Raw genomic sequence first — 20,986 nt, forward strand, 5'->3', positions numbered from 1 at the left:
GAGATTGTGGAAGTCGTATCTAGCATGCTCGACTTTACATGAAGAAATTATACCACATGCATACGACTTCAGTTAAAAATCTTTCCACGTGAATTTAACTTTAAATAAAGTCGTGCATGGTTGCACATAAAATACATTTCGAATTCTAGAATTTGAAAAACAAAACTGTATTCAGAATTTTAGAGATCGAAATGTCTACATATTATACCATTTCGAAAAGAAAAAAAAAATCACGCACCTTTTGCTGAAGGGTGATAGTTTTGGAATAAAAAGATTTATGAAGATGTAGGAAGAAACTATGGAGGTGAAGGAAGAAATTGTCCTATATGAGAATTATTAAACAACACAACGAGTAACTATGAATTGTACAAAACTAAATTAAGAGTTTCTAACTGCACCCCCACAATTTTTAAAATTCTCAAACTAATATTGGCATTTTATTTGAAAAGGGCATTGAGGATATGTTGCTTGCTACCGTTCTTCTTCGTTCATCGTTATTGATGGTGGAGGCTCATTTTAGCTGCATAGAGCAAGGTTAGCTTTTAGAGATAAGAACTGATTTTTTTTAAGAGGTTGGGTAGTTATGGTGTTTTTAGGTTCCCGAAAGTTGAGATCCAGGATTGTGTTACAGATGGATCAATCCGGAAGTGAAACTATGATCTACGGATTGGTCATTCCGTAAGTAAAGCTTTATGTTTTCTAGATGAGGGGGTGTTCTGGAAGCAATTTGTTGACTTATGGATTGCTGTATCCGAAAATAATTTTTCAGTTATGGATTGGTGGATCCGTAATGCATTTTAATTTGGATAACTTCTAGACACATTTATCCAGAATTTTTTTGGATCACTCAATCCGAGACTATGTTGCAAAATCACAATTCCAAAAAAACAAAAACAATAGGATGAGATGAAGAGACACCACTGAACCACCACCAAACCGTTGAAAACACCACTGAACCACCACCCAAGCGAAATGCGCCTCATGGTTCTTGTGCAATGAGATGAATGTAGGTTTGTGGTGTGCATAAGAAAGAAGAAGAAAGAATGTGAGTAAGATAATAAGTCGGTTTGTGTGTTTTAGGATTTTTAGAAAAAATGTAGAGGTGTAGGAAGAAACTCCCAACTAAATTTAGACCCGAACAGTTTTGTAAGACAATAAGTCGCCATTGTAAAGCCCACCAAAGTTAAAGTAGTCGTTATCCAAAAAAATAATGGCCCATTCATTATGTGGCCGTTTGTTGTAATGCATTATTTGTTTCAGGCAGTTTCTTCCTGCACCTCTACATTTTTCTTCCTGCACTCCCACAAGGTTGCGCAAAGACAAAAGTTTCCCTATATAAATTATACATTTTTTTTATATTCTGGATTATGAAATCCGGTAAATTTTCGGATTGGCACTTCTGGTAAATTTTCGGATTGGTGCATCCGGTAATCTCCCGGATTGATGCTTCCGGTAGTACATGAATGATAGTGTTAATCCAAAATAAAAAATGCAAAACATCCATAATTGAAAAAATCATTCCGGATCCACCAATCCGTAATTTAAAATATGCATTCTGGATTCAGAAATCCTTAATTGAAAAAAATCATTCCGGATCCACCAATCCATAATAGAAATTAGACTTCTGAATTCAGCAATCCGGAAATAAATAATTTATACAAACTTTGCTTCCAGAACACCCCCTCATCTGTAATGCAACATGATTCACTTCCGGATTGATGAATCTGTAACACACTTTCAAATCCCAAAATTGTGGGGATCAGTTTCGGAATTTACAAAATTGTGGGGGTGCAGGAAGAAAAATGTAGGGGTGCAGGAAGAAACTGCCTTTGTTTCATGGAGAGTATTTGACACTGAAGTTTAGCGCGCAGAAGAATCCCAAGTAGTCTTCCACGTTCGCATCATACACGAGACCAGAATCAAGGGCAGCCACGGGATCCACGTGTCCAGCGCCATAATCAAACGGCGTCGCAGGTTGTCCAGTTGCAACATCTAGAATTGCTGCGCCGTTTTTGCAACTCGTGTACGCTGTTGTCATGAGTGCGGATCTAATAGCCTATATTAATATTTAAATAAAACTAAATTAAATATTAATTTATTGAGTTATTAAGTTAATGTTAGTTACGGTGGTGTAACCTATCAGCATTTTTTATTATTATTATTGGACCTTGAAAAAATTGAGTAGAAGGTGTAAAAAATTTCGATAAGTATAAAAGAAATACTCTTATGCATAGTAAATAAATTTCATAAAATTCTATAATTTGTAATAAATAAATTTGAAGCGATACAGTAAAAGATTGATTTAGAAGAATGTAGGAGAGAAAAGATGAATGATAAGACGAGACGATGTTGGAGAAATGGTGATGAGTGTGGTTGGTGAGTGAAGGAAGAAGTTGGAGTTAGTGGTCATGTGATGTGAACATCATCGACAATTACAACAGCAACAATTGTTAGTGTGAGTGCTAACTTTTGACTGCATATACTTATCTTTTTATCTAAACCAGTAACTTTAATGTATGTAGACACTTACGCCTCATGCATCAAAGATTCCTCCACCCTTCTTTCAGGGACCTTGTTCCAATTTAGTCACACTCACTTCCCACACTTTTTCAACCCCTTCCATAATTATGCCCAACTTAATCCATTACTTAATTATGATTATGGAATCGTTTATGTATGTAACATGCACAAAAAGGGTTGCCAAAGGCTAATATCCTTTAACAACCGCATCCTCTCCAATCTCTTTCACGTCACTCTCCCTACCTGTGGGGGAAGAAGATTCATATCTTTAAACTTTATTATTTGTTTCCAATTTAGGGTTAGAATATGAAGAATAAAATTATAAAATGCTTTAGATTTAAATGGGAATCATGTGTCTATGCTTAATTGTAATTAAATTTTATCCGAGTGCAAATCAAACATATGTTATGCTATTAATTCATTTGCTGTGTAAACAAAAAATATCTATTTAGATTGTTTAAACTATAAAAGTCAGTCGACACTATTATCTAATTCCTGTTATTTTCTGTGGTGAGATTTTTATTGGCCTTTTCAACGTTGATCTTCGATAAGTCGACATTTCAAGTGACTGAAGAGACTTGCAAGGGACAGTGTTATAAAAGTATGCCAACTTTTTTTGCAATTAAGTTCTCTAATCACTCATCAAGGATCGTCAAAATTCAACAACTTTGACCTATGCGCCATATTGATGATACCAGGATTCAAAACCATATTATTTTCTACTTTAGCCAATCAATATATGTTAGTGTGAGATTTCTATTCCCATTAAGATTAAGATGTCTTTTGATATCATTTATTTGTATCTAATCTTAAAAAAAAAATCAATATTATTTCACTCAATATTACAAAACTGATTTATAAAATAAAGTTTACACTAATTTATATATTATAAATTAGTTTCATTATTAGTCGAGGTAGGATCTTTACCATATATGTTGAAGTTGCTGTCAACTCTCGTACGTGAGAGTAGATATTTATGTGTGATTTAATAACGCTCTGATAGTATATGACATGATAGACCCAACAAACTCTTAATAAGATAGACTTTAAATGACTATGATATCATTTTAAGAAGTGGACTTTAAGTAACTTATAAATATTACTAAAAAGAATATTAACTAATTTATAGACAAAAATAATTAGTCATTAAATTGATCAAGTTAGATACACATTTATAAACTAAAAAAATTATTAATATTTAAATCTAAAAAAATTATTAATATTTAAATTAGTTTCTATTATTAATAAAAATGTATAAAGTAGTTTCTAAATTGGTATCTAACATTATTTATCAGGATTTTTAATTATGAGTTACTTTAGATTCTAAATTAGTCACTAAATCTTTAATTTATTAAGTAACAAAAAGAAATATATTAATTTTTCTTTAATATTTAATTTCGTAACTTATTTTTATATCATACATTTATTATTTATATTTTTTTATAATTATTTTAACTTTATCTGAGTGTTATTTGATACTCTCATTTTATATTTATATAATTATAATTTATTTTGATAGTTAACATCAAGAAAAGATGTATACTCTCTTGACATTTAATACTTTAATATCATATTTTCTTTTATGTGTATACCTTTTTTTCGATAATGACGAGATAAAAAAATTCATACCGTTGGACATAAAATAAGAATAAATTATTATTTTGATAAAGATGAAAATGATAATTTTTACTTTGAGAAAAATGATGAGATAGTGAAGATAGAGACAACGTATCAATATCTTTACCATAAATCTATAACAAACAAAAAATATAATATAATAGTGAGTCAAAAAATATAAAATATTAAATCGTCATTCATCTAATTAGATTTCAAACCATTAAAAAATATTTTTTTATAAATAGAAAACACCGAAATCATGAATCTGATCAAATGTCTAAATCATCACAAGATAATATCTGTATACAGATTTTTTTCAATATACATGATAATCATATAATTTTAAGTTACTTTTTATATCACACAGTTATTTGAAATGTGATATGTTTTTACCTCATGTTTTACCGAACCGTCATATGAATAGGTTTCTTCCAAAATTTCAACCACATGGGAAACATTGATTGACTCGTACAAGGATCCTTTTCTAGAGCAACAAGAGCATGGTCTCATTCAATTTTTTCAAATCCAAAAAAAAAAGAGTCAAATCCAACACGAACCGATACGAAGCATATTGAAAAAAGTTAATTGTACTATTTGTCGCATCCACTGTGAATGAGCTTTATACATAATTTCACAAAATGAGCATAAAATAATGAGGAGATTTTTGAGGATTTTATGATGTCTACTCTTGTTCCTATTGCTTAAGGATCGTAAAGTTCACACATGCTCTCTGAGAAGGACCAGAGAAAATTTCCTTTCTTCCTCTAATTACTAACTTTTTAACTTTCAAATCATGCAACTTTTTAACTTACTAATTGTTAGGATTCTAGATACTTATTCAAATAACAATAGTGAATGAGTACAAAAAAGGCCACAGAAGACTCCCACCCTACTGATATATATAATTGATGTTATTCATGTGATATGACAAGAAAAAAAGAGATAACATGAGTCAAATGTGTAAGGTGTCAACAAATCAGAACTCTCTCCTAAAACTTGGCAAAGATGGCTCATGGTGTTCACCATCATTAGTTGCAGAGGAATTCTCAAAGACACAAACAACCATAACACCGACAAATAATTGTTTTCAGCATGTATCCTCCTCGAAAAATACTTGTTAACAACCCAATAATTTTGTTTATTCTTAAAACACTCAACTTATCTTATAGAAATATTAAATTAATTAATTGTAATGTCCAGAATAAATAATGTCAGTTAACAAAATTATATTATTGAAAATAACAAACATTTATCAATCATTTTGTTAAAACCAGAGCTAGTGGAATGATTCCACATACATACAGTATGCATTGATTTGTAATTAGGTACAGAACAAAACAAAATGTAGGAAAAGAAAGCCGGCCACCTCTATGTCTATGTCTATGTCTATGTTCTACAACTTTACACAAATTCATTTTGGCCACTCAGTGCTGTCACAAAATTCCCTTTTTTTTTTCTTTTCCCCCTCACCCTCCCCCTCTCTCTCTCCACATCTCAAACCCCAAGTTTCCTTATAAATACACAGAAAGAGTGAGTGAGTGAGTTGTCTAAGTTGAGTTGAGTGTGTTGAGTCACTAGTCACTGTGGGGTGGCCTGAAGTTGAGTGAGTGATGATGATGATGATGGAGATGGGATCCATGTGGGTGGTCCTTCTGGTTGTGGCCATTGCTGGTGCTCTTTTAGTCTTCAAGAAATTCAATTGGTGGCTCTATGAATCCAAATTAGGTGTCAAGCAGTACTCTCTGCCCCCAGGTGACATGGGTTTGCCCTTCATTGGCAACATGTGGTCCTTCCTCAGAGCTTTCAAGTCCAAGGACCCTGATTCCTTCATCTTCTCCTTTGTTTCCAGGTACTAATAACAATTATCTTTAACATTTATCACCCTCTGTATAATAAACAATATTTTTGATACATAACCCAATAAGCCAGTTGTTTGTTTAATGTTTACTACCTCTGAGGTGATTCTGTATTGTGACTTGTGATTGTGAGTCTGAGAGGGCAAATGGATGTCATGATCCTCACCTCATACCACTGACACAACCACACCCCTTAACCAAAGCTGCTACTACTATTAGTGGTCCAAGAAACACAAGATAATGTACTTTTCTACTTTATATCTAGTTTGGCACAAAAAGCTGGTTGCCCTTTGTGAAAGAGAAATTACCATTATGCTACCTTTTCAGTTTTGGAATTGTAGCATCACCCTTTTCAAACTCATGAAACAAACAAACCATTCAGAGGGAATAGAGAAGTGCTGCACCTGTTTGTCATTTTCACTGTACTTAACCTCCCTTTCTCTTTCTCACTCACTCACTACTGTCTTTAGTTTTCTTCTGCTATGGCAGTGACAGTGGCGCAAGAGCCACAAGTTCTGGACACTGGAACTCCAACTTTCGTCCTTTCTGCTTTCTAACTCTTAATTAATAAATTTATTATGTACCTGCAGAATTAGAAAAATAATTGCAATTTTAAAAGACTTTAGCTTGAATTTTGTTATACTTTTTTCAAAAGACAGAAAATAATTTTAACATTAAAAATGAAATTTACGTTAAAAAGTTATGATACAATACGTGCAGTATATACGTTTTGATGTCCGGACACGTACGTCAGGATGTGCAGTCCATGTCAGCATGGGCCATCAATGATTTAGATGTTCTATAAAGTATTATAATACATTTTAGAATTGTTTAAACATGATTAATTAAATGTCCTAGAATGTTTCTACTACTATTGTTAGCTTATCTCTCATAGGACTAAAGTGGAAGAAGAGTTATAAATGAAAGTTCCAAGGAGAGAATAGTTCTTACAGTAACTATTCCCCCAAAGATTTGGCAATACTATATTAATCCAAAGAAAAATTGTCCTTTTAACACTCAAATCTTTCTCTTACTTTCACTTTATAACTCCTTTTAATAATAAAATATGAAAGCATTTCAAATCATGCCTCTATGGAATGATGTATGAATTGCTGATACGTGGCATTTGCTTAGCTTACTAATATTGTGGTGTACTGTTCAGTGTTTGACACCACCCACTAACTAAATAAAGATTAATTTTAAAGCGGGTCACTTTTTTTATGACATGTATTTTTATTGTTAATAGATGTGAGACAATCAAACATGAAAGTTGTTCTCTTTAGGAAGGAATAAACTCGAAACAATGATATTGATTCTGATTTTATTAAATAGAGAATGGTTTATGTGCTCAATAGTTTTAAATTCTCAACTGATTTGGCCTCGTTCAACAATTTTTTTTGTATACATATCTAATAGAATTATAATTATAACTATAACATGTATCTAAGTATGTGAACAATGTCATATTTGTGCATCATAGTTGATGATACTAACCTTTTTTTATTGAATCCACGAATCATGAAGGTTTGGACGAACTGGAATGTACAAGACCTTGATGTTTGGAAGCCCAAGTGTAATTGTGACAACACCTGAAACATGCAAAAGGGTGTTGACAGATGATGATAAATTCACTACTGGTTGGCCTCGTTCTGCTATAGAGCTCATTGGAAAGAGGTCATTTATTTCAATGTCTTTTGAAGAACACAAGCGCCTTAGGCGTTTGACATCCACTTCAATCAATGGCATGGAAGCACTGTCTCTTTACTTGACATATATTGAGAAAAATGTGAGAAGTTCATTGGAGAAATGGGCCAACCTTGGACAAATTGAGTTTTTAACTGAGATCAGGAAGCTTACTTTCAAAATCATCATGCATATTTTCCTTAGCTCAGAAAGTGAACCTGTTATGGAGGCTTTGGAGAGGGAATACACAGCTCTTAATCATGGAGTTAGAGCCATGCGGATTAATATTCCTGGATTTGCATACCACAAGGCATTCAAGGTAACTAACTTCAGCATTAAGTGTGTGAAAAGACATAACTTAGATTAAGTTCTCTATATCATTATCATTGAATTCTGAAGTCAAATAACTACATGTAAAAATCCTTTTTTAAGTCAACAAGATATTCTTAATAGGGGCTACTTAATGTTGGTAAAAACATCGTATGTGGTGGTTTGATTTGAAAACTAGATAACAAGGATATAAAGAACTTGATCTAAGTTTAGCGTTGTACGAAGAACAAAATAGAATGTTTATTAGCATTTCCTTGCTTTTAATTTGAATGAATTGGAGAGTAGATCTTGTCTTGCAGTATTAACCTCAAAGTATGAATAGGGGAATGATAAAATTCCTTGTCATCACTTGAAGAAAAGCTTATTGATATTCTTGTGTTTCACTTGTTTGATTTTGACGACATGATTTATAGTTTATGCAAAGTTGAAACCATTTTAGGTAAAATCAATAATTTTCTACCCACTAGACTAAAAACAAGTGTTCGTGTGCTAGTTCACCCCTGAGATCTTAGGTGTTATAATAAATCCAAGTAAAGTCTAGATTCTTTTGCTTCATACTATTAAGAAGTGAAGTGAGTTTAACTCAATCCTTATAAGATGATGATTGTTTCCAATTTATAAGTAAATTGATCTTATTTCTAGTCTACATTAGATCTTCAACACAAATATATGAAGTTTATCACTAGACATTTGTTTGTGATTCTCTAAAGGGCTGACATTGGGTGGTTTAATACTCAATATTATTATAATACTCTCAATATCACTAAGATTTTAATAATATTTTATAATTTGAAACTTAAGTCCCAAAAGTTACTCATAAAGCAAGATTTGTTTCTTTGACCGTATCACTAGTCATTGTGAATGAAGTATGGCAAATTTTTTTGTTCTTTTTTTTGTGGTCCTCAAGCAAGCATATTCTAGGATACTTAAATCATCAATGACATTTTTACACCATTGTATATGTTCTTCACATGAATCAGGAGTTTCTTTCAGTCAGACTCTGATTGTAACATGAAGGAACAAAGTATAGTCTATTAAAATCTTGTAGTTATACAGGTACAACATCTTACCACTTGATGCTTTTATTTTAGGCAAGGAAAAATCTAGTGGCCATATTTCAATCTATTGTGGACTCGAGAAGAAACATAAGGAAGGGATATTTGCCTGGAAAAGCCAAAGATATGATGGATGCTCTGATAGATGTTGCTGATGAGGATGGAAGAAAGTTGAATGATGAGGACATCATTGATATCATGTTAATGTACTTGAATGCGGGCCACGAGTCTTCAGGACACATTACCATGTGGGCAACCTTCTTCCTGCAAAAGCACCCAGAATATCTCCAGAAGGCCAAGGTAGCAGGTTATTTAATCATCATAGTCCACCTAAATTTACAAATTACTAAGGGACAGTAAACATGCACATTAATCACTTCATCTTGGAAAATGTATCCTTGTTCTACTCTGTATAATAGTATAAGATCAAAACTTAACATTTACTTCCTAATATCTTTACGCCTTGAATAGGCAGAACAAGAAGAAATAGTACGGAGAAGGCCTCCAACACAGAAAGGGTTGACACTTCAGGAAGTTCGGGAGATGGATTTTCTTTACAAGGTAGGTACATCTCAAGTTAATATCAATATATACAGTGTCAACTATGCCTATACATATTTCCCTTTTCCACATTCTTTAGGTGATTGATGAAACAATGCGTGTGATTACATTCTCACTAGTGGTCTTTCGGGAGGCAAAATCTGATGTCAATATCAATGGTTAGTCCATGTTCTGCCTATTTATTTCTTGTCAGTATCAGAATACTCTTGCTTGGTACATATGATAAAAAAAGAGAACAAACAAAGCTATACTCTTCTCCGTTGTTGAACTTTGTATTGTATAGTATATGATGGCTAGTGGCTAGTATGAGATTTGTTCACCACATAAATGTTGAGAGACTATCATGGTGTGGCATTCAAGTATGGAGTATTTTCTTCAATCTTTTTCTTGTATTTTTGGAAGATCTTGTATTTGTTGAACCCAAGAAGTATAACCACTCATTCGAGTTACAAAGTACTAACTGTATATGACGTGATACAGGCTACATAATTCCAAAAGGTTGGAAAGCACTTGTGTGGTTCAGATCAGTTCACCTTGATCCTGAAATATATCCTAATCCAAAGGAATTTAATCCTTATAGATGGAATGTAAGTTGCCAAGCTTCATCTTTTAACTATTCTGAATTGAGTCCATGTATTCTGCACTTATATATGTGCTTCATAGTTTAATTTTGAATTTGGTGATGCTTATTCATAGAAAGAACACAAGGCAGGAGAATTCCTTCCCTTTGGAGCAGGAAGCAGATTGTGTCCTGGAAATGATCTTGCCAAGATGGAAATAGCAGTTTTTCTTCATAATTTCCTTCTCAATTACCGGTGAGCATTCTCACTCTACCATTCCATACATCTCTTTTCCATAATAAATTATTTTTTACCATAGTTTATGAGTTCTATGATTGGTAAGTCTAATGAATGGAATTTGTTTTGAGATGTATACTTTACCTACATGGATCTGTTATACTGTTTTTATGATCTTTTTCTTTTGCATTTCTTGCTCATTCTACCAATAACAGATTGTTAAGTAAACTGTTATGAATCAAATGGAAAAACAAATTGAAATTGGATGCTTTTTTACTGCATAATATCTTTAACAATATTGCTTATTAATTTAAGAATAAAGTTATTTATTGATTATAACATGCATTCTATTAACAATGTTTTATGTTACTTCTTGATTTAACAGGTTTGAACAGCAAAATCCTAATTGCCCTGTGAGATACTTGCCACATACAAGGCCCATGGACAATTGCTTGGGAAGGGTTAGGAAATGTTGATCTACAACAACCTGAGAGCTATAGTGTATATGGCTCTTTTTAATTTCAAATTCTGTCTCCATGTTTTCTTCCCTCAGATAAATTATTGCAGATCCAGTTTAAGCTAAGTTGACATAGCTTCAACAAACTCGACAAAGAAAAAAAGAGTCTTTCACAGTACATACAAATAAGTATATTTTCCAAATCTGCATCTTCCACCTTCTCTTTAAGCACTAGTTAGTATGTCTTCCATCATGTCCAAATGTTCTGAAGAATGGACAAAAGAACTTTGTTTCATTAGGTATTTGTCCAATTTTTTGTGCATTAGAGACCAGTTAAAATTAAATAAATGTATGATTGAATCGAATTCCACGTAAGTATTATATTTAAAATAATGATGTTCCAAATTCAGAATAGCCAAAAACATGAAAGTGACACAGATCACGTCACAGGATAACCTTAATCCACATCAGCATATTTGTTAAGATTAACTCAAAGGATAACTTAAAATTTAAAAATTAAACTAAAAGAGTTTAGTAACCAGGTGCTCTGAACCTATTCATGTTACTCAACCACATCAGCTCCTTTCAAAAATTATAAAACATAAAATTGAACCTTAAGATATTGCAATGCATCCGAAGAAGTACTTCAAGGTTTAATTTTACAAGCACTAAGTTACATATCATCATTTGTCTCGGTGTGTTTCATTTCGAAAACAAAGTCAAGAATACGAATTCTATCTTTCGTAGCTAGTGCAATGCAAAAACACTCTCCATTTTATCCACGTTTGAAGCAAACAATTAGATTAAAACTAACAAACCATATTTACTGTTTACTAGTACTCTTTCTAAATTTAAATACAAATAAAATTACATAAATGTTCATATATGAGTACAAAATAGTCATTAATAATGTCTTTTGACTACGGTTACAAGGATTTGCATAAAAAAATTACAATAACATTGTTGTACATAAATACAACTTATGAAAAATGTGACAAGATTTTTATATTCATAATCATGGTGGTAAGATAGTTATAATGATTATTATTAATGTAATGGTGGTTATAAGGGTCTTAGAACAACGATTTTAAGTTTAACAATACACTTGTCTTTTTTTGGTTCTCATGAAGGACAATTCTTCTCTCGTTCTCTCCTTGTGTCGCGGATTACATTGTGCCCTGACATGTGAAACTGTGACGTGCAATTTTAAAATTGATTCTTCTATTGAACGTGTACATATTGGATCCAAGAGTGTTCGATCTCCCAAAAATTGCATTATTTATACTTTGAGGAAGACTGTATTTGTCGAAATTTTAAAATATTTGTATCATATATTTAGTACTTAGAGAAGTAGATTTTTTTATCAATAAAAAAATAATTAAATAAACAATAGAGCACTGAGTGTTCCAATCCAAAATCCTTGTACAAAAGATATCATGAGTCTCTCTAAACCCCCAACCCATATCCTTAGTAAACAAAGGATAATACATAATATACATACTACTGAGAACCCTGCATAAAACTTACCAGCAGCAGTTGCTGGATATCATCCAAAAAAAAAAACAACAGCATCCGACTTCCCTGTTTTCCATTCATGGAGATGGTTAAACCTCACAGCTGATGTGGTTCTGCTTTGTTTTAACTGTACATTGTGTTCCAGATGTATTCAGTAGATATAATTTGCTTTACATGAAAATAATAGAAGAGAGTATTAAATATTGAATTGTCGAGTTGGACAGTTTGGGAATAATCCTTATCTAATTTCTCTAAAAAGTATTTAGAGTTAAAACTGAATTTATTTTACCCCTTTTCACTATTTTCGCCTAAAAAAATTAGTCTGCCTTTTTCATTTTCTTCTCCTAGAAATGCATAAGAAAAGGTCTATACAAATACAAGCTAAATCCAGAAATGAAAAATACATGGTTCCCATGCACAACATAACACTTTCAACTCTTAAAAACGCTGGCCAACAAGTGAAAGGATGTACCAGTATGCTTCAGAAGAAATTTAAACGAATTCCCATTTATCTAAACATCTACTTTCTGTAAATGGGTACATGGACAGAGCGCGAAGGTAACAACAGCTCTAGAGAAATTACAATAAAGATTCAAACAATGCTTCTATCTACAAGGGTATTTCAAGACCCAAAAATTCAGAATAATCTCCTAAACAAGGTGATACCTGAATAGTCACAAGAAGAGCCTCAAATATTATGTGTAAAATGTAAACTATGCCAGCAAATGGTATGTGGCTGGCTGGCTGGCTTCCCTACTCAATGCCACGGCTCATCTCTCCTAGTGTCTAATTCTTCAAACTTCCATCAAGCATGGATCTACGATATTTATAAATGCCAAAATTAGAATACTACAATATTTTGTTTTGACAACAGGGAATAAATAAGCAGCCAAATGGAATGTCTCCAAAATGATAAAAAAAACTCCTTAACCAAATCACACGTCTCACCAATATGAGAAACTGATTTGCTCCTTTTTCTCATCACTATGTTATATGAAAAATAAAACAAAATTCACATTTCCTAAGCATACTTAAGGAAAAATGTGTGCTTCTGTCATTTTACTTCTATGTTGCAACAAAAATAATTTTTCTGCGTGCTCTACAGATGTACTTTAGTATCATGAATGAGAAAAGAGGGAGAAGGAAGAGATTTTACCCTCCTTGGTGACTTCCTTCCTTTCCCTGATTTCGTTGTAGCATCTGCAAAAGCTTGTGCTGCCTCTGCATCCGCTTCTGCTGCCTCAGCCTCCTTGGCTGCCTCCTCTGCTTCTGCTATGGCGGCTTCTGCTTCAGCAACTGCTCGAGCAGCAAATGCAGCTGCCTCTTGTGGGGTCATGGACCTTATCTTTGCTAACTCTAAATCTATCTGAGATTTAGTAAGGATGTTGGTCTCATCCTTGTCCATTTTCATAGAGCCTTTCTGCCTCCCATCCAAAAATAACATGGATGAGTTTCTTCTTCTGTCAGAATATGCTGCTGTAGGTGCAATCCTATATTTGCGATTTACCTGAAACATCAAAGTCAACCCAAAAGTAAGATCTCTAATAGAAACAACTTAACATAACCGCCACAAAATGAGACAACATCCACAATATTTCTAAGGCTAACATGAAAACCACATGTATAAAATGTCAACTCAAGATAATGCATTCCCGAAAATTATACTATAAATATGTTTCTAGTTCATACCAAAACACAAACTCTGTGCAAGTCTACTCGGTTTGTAGTTAAACAATGCATAGCTATATACCACAGCCCTAACTAATTACCCAAAAAAAAAGCGTCCGTAAGTAAGCAACGGTGCATAGAATAAAAAACATGAGTGATACCAGCAACAGCAGCAATTGATTTCAAATAGATTATATGAAATTATGAATCCTCAATAATAAGTAGGTTAGAATTGTTTCTTGCTGTTTTAACTTGTCAAAAATGACTATTTCAATTGCTTCACTCACATCTCTACTTATTCCTTTCAGTCATCTCCCCTAACCCTCTTGTCCTGGCATAAAGGCAACATCCACCCCACACACTTCGTCATAGTCTTATAATGAGTAACTGTGGAGTTTGCTAAATCAAACAGAGCTTAGGGTAAATGCTTCAGTATTTGTCCATCATGAAAAAATAAAATATTAAAATAATGAAAGTTCCATATTTCAATTTCCTTCAATATTCACGCTCCTACATTTAATCCATAAGTAAAAAAAAAGCACTGGGTTTCATACCACTCAATTCAGAGAAAAGTCCGTTCCTAAGAGCCAGGCAGACTACATAAGAGAGTTCCATTTCTCACATACAACTAACTAAAGAATCCTGAACCAAAGGCTCATTTTGCATCCATCACTTGAGATCATTCATCAAAAACAAAAGCTAATGCACCAACAATTTTATTGTGTTAGCATCAGAAGCATCTGAGCAGGACGTAATTAAAATGTAGAAATATACCTTGATCAGTTTTCCACTTGCTGTCAAAAATTTTAATTTTGCAGACAACATCCTTTTTAAGTCTGGCAGTGCCCAATATTGGTCCTACAGATTTCAAAAGCAATGAAATTCAACTGATATTAAATATAGAAATAATATAGCATATATCATATAATGTACCAAAAAATGGAAATTTGAACAGTAACAAATAGACATAATGTCTTTCCTTAGCCATAAAAATTATGGTTATTTTAAAGTTGGAACGTCATCACATTTTAAGCATCCTTACTATCTGGGTTTCTGACAGAATCATATGAAATCTATATATGGTTAGAGGTGGGGGAACAAGATCATTCAACCATTGACAGATCATAGGATAGACCAAACGTACAATGAGACTCAAGATCATGATCTTGTGAAAGCAGATTACTTGCACCTCTTTGTTAATAGAGGTTAAATAGGCCACCTTATGGCTATCAGAACTGAGATGTTACTAAGGATCAGGAGAAGGGTGAATGATCATAAATAAAGGATAAAATCCTACCAGAAGTTGCTAAATTATACATAAAAATACATATGATAAAACAAAGACATGGATAAGAAAAATAACTTGTAAAAATCATAAGCTTTAACTAAAACTGAAAATTCATATTCACAGATTTATCATTCAATTGGTAGGTCCAAAACATCTCATAATCAGTCACACAAAAGACAAATATAAGCTTTTCAAAATTCACTCATTCCCAGGTAGCCCAAATCCCTAAAGCAAATCCTGCATGCATCCCTAATCAGGTGCATGGGCATATTTTGTACAGAAGAGGCAAACGAGAATGAACAGAGGCAGAATAACAGGCAGAAGAAGAAAAATTGTCCCAGCTTATCCAGCACAGCCTGAAGAAGAAAAATTGTCCCAGCATATCAAGCACAGCACAATGTTGAAGGACATACTACAACCAACACAGAAGAAAAAACATAACCCCAGCACAACAATGCTATAGCTGAGAGAGCGCAAATGACAGGAAGAAAGAAACAGCAGGGTATGGAAAAAAACAACTTTAGGAATGTGAAACATGAAATCTCGGCTCTAGATGATCTGGGTCACAAAATACTCACTCAGAGAAAAAACTCCAGGATCAGTGTGGCATAGCAATCCCTCAAATACACAAGGAACACTTAATTCAATAGGATAACTATGTTATCTCTCAACACTTATGTTTTCCTTTGACTTTAGCCTTCAGAGGCCTTTCATACATCTTTCCCCCAACTTATCTAAACTAAAAGGCCTTCTATGCCCACAGGAAAATCTTACATAGAATGAGCAATTTTGTTTAATTAATTTAACAATCATGTAGGGAAAGCAAACAAACAAAAGTTAGGTTTAGCACTCAGAAGTATACCTCAATGAAAGCCGCAATAGCTGTCTTATTAGAACCACCATTCTCTTTCAAGCTAGTGATTGCTTCCATTATAAGTTTATCCAAACTGTATAATTTAAACAGGGTAAAACATATACTGTCATTATAGACAAACCAATTAAACAATAACCATAAAATTTGGTAAACATTAACAATTCCTTGCCAGAAAACAATAGCAAATAGCATCAGTTTTCGAGAAACCCAGGAAGATAATATAATAGAACAAAATGCCATATGAAATCAATAACAAAAAAAGTCCAACCTTAAATTTGACCTTTTCGGACCCAGAATCTGCAATGTATCTCTAGAAATTTGAAGAGGCTTAACATCAACAATATCTTCATCACTTGGAGCAACAGGAGTGATAGACATAGAGTGCTCATCCTGTTTGGGGGTATGGTGCACCCTTCTGACTGCTAACCTAGACTTTTCCCTAGAGCTCCATCCATTTGCCATCACGCTCAGATTTCGCCATTTATCCTATTCAACATCCCATATCAGAACCGCACAAACAAGTTATGCATGCAATACAATGGGCCAACATTAGTTCATTACAGTGTAAAGATAATGAAATAATGAACCTCAACAAAGACAACTACCAAGATAACCAGACCTTGAGATCCACATTTGACCGCAGGTATAAGACACTATTAAACTCTGGATCCTTCAGTATGGTGCGCCATTTACCAACACCATGCTTGATAACTCCAGCTTTGAGTGCTGCTTCCTCTTCTGCAGTCCATTTCTGCTTCGGAGCACCCATCGCGAGTTTATCACTAGCACTCTCAGCTGGCAAGCAAATGTAAACTACATAAGCATTGAGTTTAGTTCTAAACACATAATACAAGTTTTGCAATCACAACACTTTATAAGCTCTTCTGATTAGTTTAAATTATACCCAATATTTAATTTTGCAAATCTTAACTCGAGATTAATAATATAAAGTATAAGTGGAAAGTTCAACCTAGGGCTTGTTTTGAATCTTAAAGATCACCTACAGTAGTCCAATGATTGTACAAATCACGCCACTTGTGTTATAAAAATTGTTAAATTTTACGACTTCCATTCCATTGATTTCAGATACCAAACAGTTCAAGGATGTGTTATAAGACCATAGATGGCACAAACGTAGGAAGCTGTCCGTGAGCATGCAAAGAAATCCAAGAAATTCATTCTTAATTTGAACAGAGGGAACAGAAGTTACAGAAACATGCAAACCACTGCCCAATCAAATATCAAACTTTGGAATTCGACATCATCAGAAAATCTAATCAGAATTGTACATCCAAAAAAAAAAAGTGATCTCAGAATTGGACCTAAAACAATTGAATTTTGGTCTGTTCTACGAAACCCTAAGAGCAGAATTTGAGAGATATCGACAAGGAAAAACGGAGAGTAGAAACCTTAATTGGAATTGGAGGAAAATGATTTGATGGAGATTGGAAAGATGAGAAATTGGTGATCTAAGGTCCCCAGTTTCGATTGCATCCCTCGCCAAATGCCCTAACAGGAACAAAGACCCAACTTCTGCATCCAAGAGATGTATTCTATACCGGAAAAGAACAAACAAAAAATAAGACAAAACTTACATATTTCTTAGGTACTCTTTTGTAATGTTATCTTTATAAAATACACTATTGCCTTCATAATAATAATTTACATAATACAAATATTTGTGTTTCTAAAACATCAAACTTTAATTTTATATGATCAACACATAATCAAGGATTTATTTCAATAATTTTTATGTTAAAAAGTCTAAAATTTTAATTATAAAAATTATTGAAATAAATCCTTGATTTTTTTTACTTTGAAAAATAAATTTTAAGTGTGAAGTATATCATAATATTACAGTGTTTAATAAATGATCGGTCATTATCCATTATCCACACGTTGCGATAAATCATTGTCCATGTTAACTTTGATATTATTTAAAATAATTTGTCATATAATTTTTTTAAATACTTAAAAAATATATCATAATCAAAAAAAATTATTATATTAAATCATGGTCTTATAATTAAAATATTATATAAAATACATAAAAAATATTTTACTAAAAGGGAATCGAAAAGCAGAGAAGAAGGAAAATAAGAAGACGAATACTATTGGTATTGGATTTGGCCAGAAGCTTCACCTGAGACATGGCGCAAGCATCTCCAGGTGTTGCTGGCTTTCAACAGTTGAACTTGCAAAGCATTATTTTTTTTCATAATATTTCACAAACTTTATTTTTTCATAAAATTTGACTAAAAATATCATAAAAGTATTTTTTATAATAAATATTGCTTAAACATGTTTTTATATAAAAAAAATCATTTTTCAAATGATTAAATAAATTAATATTTTATGTAAAATGAGAGAAATAAATTATAATTAGACCATATAAATACCGTGGTTAGACAGGATTGAATACAATTATAAAATAATATTGAAAGTTTATTTTCAACGTGGAATAGAAATTATTTCTCATCAACATTTGCAAATTTAAGATTTTTAAGAAAAAATAAAAATAAAAATGATGGCAATAAAAGTAATAATATTAATAACTATTATAATAATAATAAATATAAACAGAATAATTTTTTAAATTAATTGTAACAGAAGTTTGAGCTAATTAAATATGAACAATAATTAAGCACTGCGTTATTGTGTTATTCGTAAGATTGACAATTATAATTTATTTTTTTAAATTTAGGAATTAACTTAGAAGCTAAAACTCAAGAATTAGGGAATTGAAATAGTCATTTTAATTAAAAAAAACTCAAAATTTATGTTTTAAAATCTAAAATTGTGTTCTCATCATTTAGAACTTTAATTATACACCTAAATCAAGGAAGAAATTCAAAGATGTTACACAAAATTATAAGAGCTATTTGTAACATACATAAATAATCATTATTTTCTTTTGATGACTGTTTCATTGGTAATTATTGTATATTATTACATGTGTATTAAATTAAAATAATTTAAAACATAAATATTGAAATATATTATAACTGGTTCTTCACTAGACTGTGCTGTCAAGTTCCTCTGAGGAGAAAAAGATGAAGAGATTTTACAAACAGAGAAAAAATATTACTAAGAAGCCTTCTAAATCAAGGAAGAAATCTAAAGTTGTTGCACAGGCTCATGGTAATTAATCAGTGACCATTGCAACAGTTGTTCACAGTAATCAATGCTGGTTCTTTTATTCTGGTTATTTAGTTGAATGCACCATTGTTAACATTAATTACTTTGGAAGTTTTTTTCCTTTTTCAGAAGATGATTACAGTGAAGAAGAGAAGATGCTAAGGGCATTCGACATGAACATGAGATATGGACCTTGTATTGGAATCACAAGACTGCAACGTTGGGAGCGTGCAGAAAAGAAAGTGGAAAAGTTCAATCAGAATCCCTGTGGTACAAGCTAAGTAAACAAATAGGAACCAACTTTTTTGTTCAAACAAAAATTTGTTACAGGGTTTAGTACAATGATCTTATTTTGATCATTTTCGTTGTTTTCTGTTCATTTTGTTAGATCATCATTTGGTGTTTTCGTCAACTGTTACTCATTTTTCACTAATTAGAATAAATCATTCTAATTTAAATTTTAATCTAGTTTTTCTAATTGTCAATAAAAAATAAAATAGCACGATAAAATTACAGATACTCATTTGCTAGTATACGATATAAATAGATCGATAAATAATATTTTTAATTTGATAAAACTAACATAACAGTATCAATTTAACATTGATAGTATATTAAATATTCATGATAAATAGAAAATGAAATAATAGTTTATATTTATGCAGTAAAGAAATAGAAAAAGTAATTTACTTTTATAAATAATAAGCATACATAAATAAAAACTAATTTTAATAATTAAAAATGATTATTCATTATATTAACTAAATTATATGTTATTTTAAAAATAAAAAATATTTTAAAAAAACTGTTAATTATTTTTTTAATAAAATATAATTAACTATCAACTGATTTGGTAAACATTTAAAAATTATTTATTAATAATAGAAATTATATAAAATAATTTAATTAGTAGAGTGATTAATTATTATTTTTTTAAATTAATTTCTATTTAATTGTAAATATAAAAATATAAAAAATATATAAAGTACTAATATTATAAATTAATCATAAACTATCATATTCAACTGCTTTTTATATCATTTAAAAACAAAATCTTTATTTATACAACGTGGCCAAGAAAATAAAAACTAAAACTGAATGTATTTACTTAAATACATGTTTTCTCTTCCTTTTTGGAACTTTGAATATAATTTTAGCGACCAACTCAATTTTGTTTGTTATAGTATATCTAGTTAGATATAATATTTCAGTTTTTATATTTTAGATTTTCCTAAGTTCGATTATAAAGTCTTTTTGGTTTCTGTGTTTTTGTTTGAGGAAGAAAAGAAGAGGAAATATGAAGAGAAAAAGTGTTACGAACAAGTCTTCTAAACCAAGGAAGAAATCTAAAGTTGTAGCAAAGCCTCCTGGTAATGATTATTCCTTTATTCATGTTATTCTCTTGTGTTTTTGTTGGGTTGAATGCATCTTTGTTGTTAAATGGTTTGAATATTCTCAGAAGAGGAATACAGTGAAGAAGAGAAGACAGTGAGGGCATTCGACACGAACATGAAATATGGTCCCTGCCTAGGAATCACAAGACTACAACGTTGGGAGCGTGCACACAAACTAGGTTTGAACCCTCCAATGGAAATTAAGACTCTTCTAGAAAGTCACAAAGTTGAAG

General features: G+C 31.9%; 2 protein-coding genes across 4 annotated transcripts; one reads left to right on the forward strand and one right to left on the reverse strand.

Moving 5' to 3' along the window:
- Positions 1-5,431: 5,431 nt before the first annotated feature.
- On the forward strand, positions 5,432-11,241 carry LOC137831989 (ent-kaurenoic acid oxidase 2-like). Its single transcript, XM_068639934.1, has 8 exons — positions 5,432-5,986; positions 7,518-7,995; positions 9,098-9,361; positions 9,533-9,622; positions 9,702-9,780; positions 10,103-10,209; positions 10,319-10,437; positions 10,805-11,241. The coding sequence occupies exons 1-8, from the start codon at positions 5,748-5,750 to the stop codon at positions 10,893-10,895; spliced, it is 1,467 nt and encodes a 488-aa protein (XP_068496035.1). The 5' UTR covers positions 5,432-5,747; the 3' UTR covers positions 10,896-11,241.
- A 979-nt stretch (positions 11,242-12,220) lies between these two features.
- LOC137831990 (telomere repeat-binding factor 1) lies at positions 12,221-17,950 on the reverse strand. 3 transcript variants are annotated; one of them, XR_011084502.1, is made up of 8 exons: positions 17,631-17,950; positions 16,841-17,016; positions 16,490-16,707; positions 16,210-16,294; positions 14,834-14,917; positions 13,548-13,898; positions 13,058-13,208; positions 12,221-12,518 (listed from the first exon to the last, which is right to left on the reverse strand). XR_011084502.1 is itself a non-coding variant. In XM_068639935.1 (7 exons), exons 2-7 carry the CDS (start codon positions 16,988-16,990, stop codon positions 13,197-13,199), a joined length of 900 nt encoding a protein of 299 aa, XP_068496036.1. In that variant the 5' UTR covers positions 16,991-17,016; positions 17,631-17,950; the 3' UTR covers positions 12,872-13,196. The 3 variants fall into 3 exon arrangements, 1 of the variants encoding a protein (XP_068496036.1); XR_011084501.1 differs by having other exon boundaries at positions 12,222-12,559; XM_068639935.1 differs by lacking the exon at positions 12,221-12,518 and having other exon boundaries at positions 12,872-13,208.
- Positions 17,951-20,986: the final 3,036 nt, after the last annotated feature.

This window comes from Phaseolus vulgaris, chromosome 6, assembly GCF_000499845.2.
Source record: "Phaseolus vulgaris cultivar G19833 chromosome 6, P. vulgaris v2.0, whole genome shotgun sequence".
NCBI lineage: Eukaryota > Viridiplantae > Streptophyta > Magnoliopsida > Fabales > Fabaceae > Phaseolus > Phaseolus vulgaris.

Coding starts and splice junctions, on each gene's coding strand:
- LOC137831989 (XM_068639934.1), top strand. CDS start 5,748: ATGATGATGATGATGGAGATGGGATCCATGTGGGTGGTCCTTCTGGTT. Junction 7,996..9,097: donor CATACCACAAGGCATTCAAG/GTAACTAACTTC, acceptor CTTTTATTTTAG/GCAAGGAAAAATCTAGTGGC. Junction 9,623..9,701: donor AGATGGATTTTCTTTACAAG/GTAGGTACATCT, acceptor CACATTCTTTAG/GTGATTGATGAAACAATGCG.
- LOC137831990 (XM_068639935.1), bottom strand. CDS start 16,990: ATGGGTGCTCCGAAGCAGAAATGGACTGCAGAAGAGGAAGCAGCACTC. Junction 16,708..16,840: donor GGTCAAATGTGGATCTCAAG/GTCTGGTTATCT, acceptor GATGTTGAATAG/GATAAATGGCGAAATCTGAG. Junction 14,918..16,209: donor CTATTGCGGCTTTCATTGAG/GTATACTTCTGA, acceptor TGAAATCTGTAG/GACCAATATTGGGCACTGCC.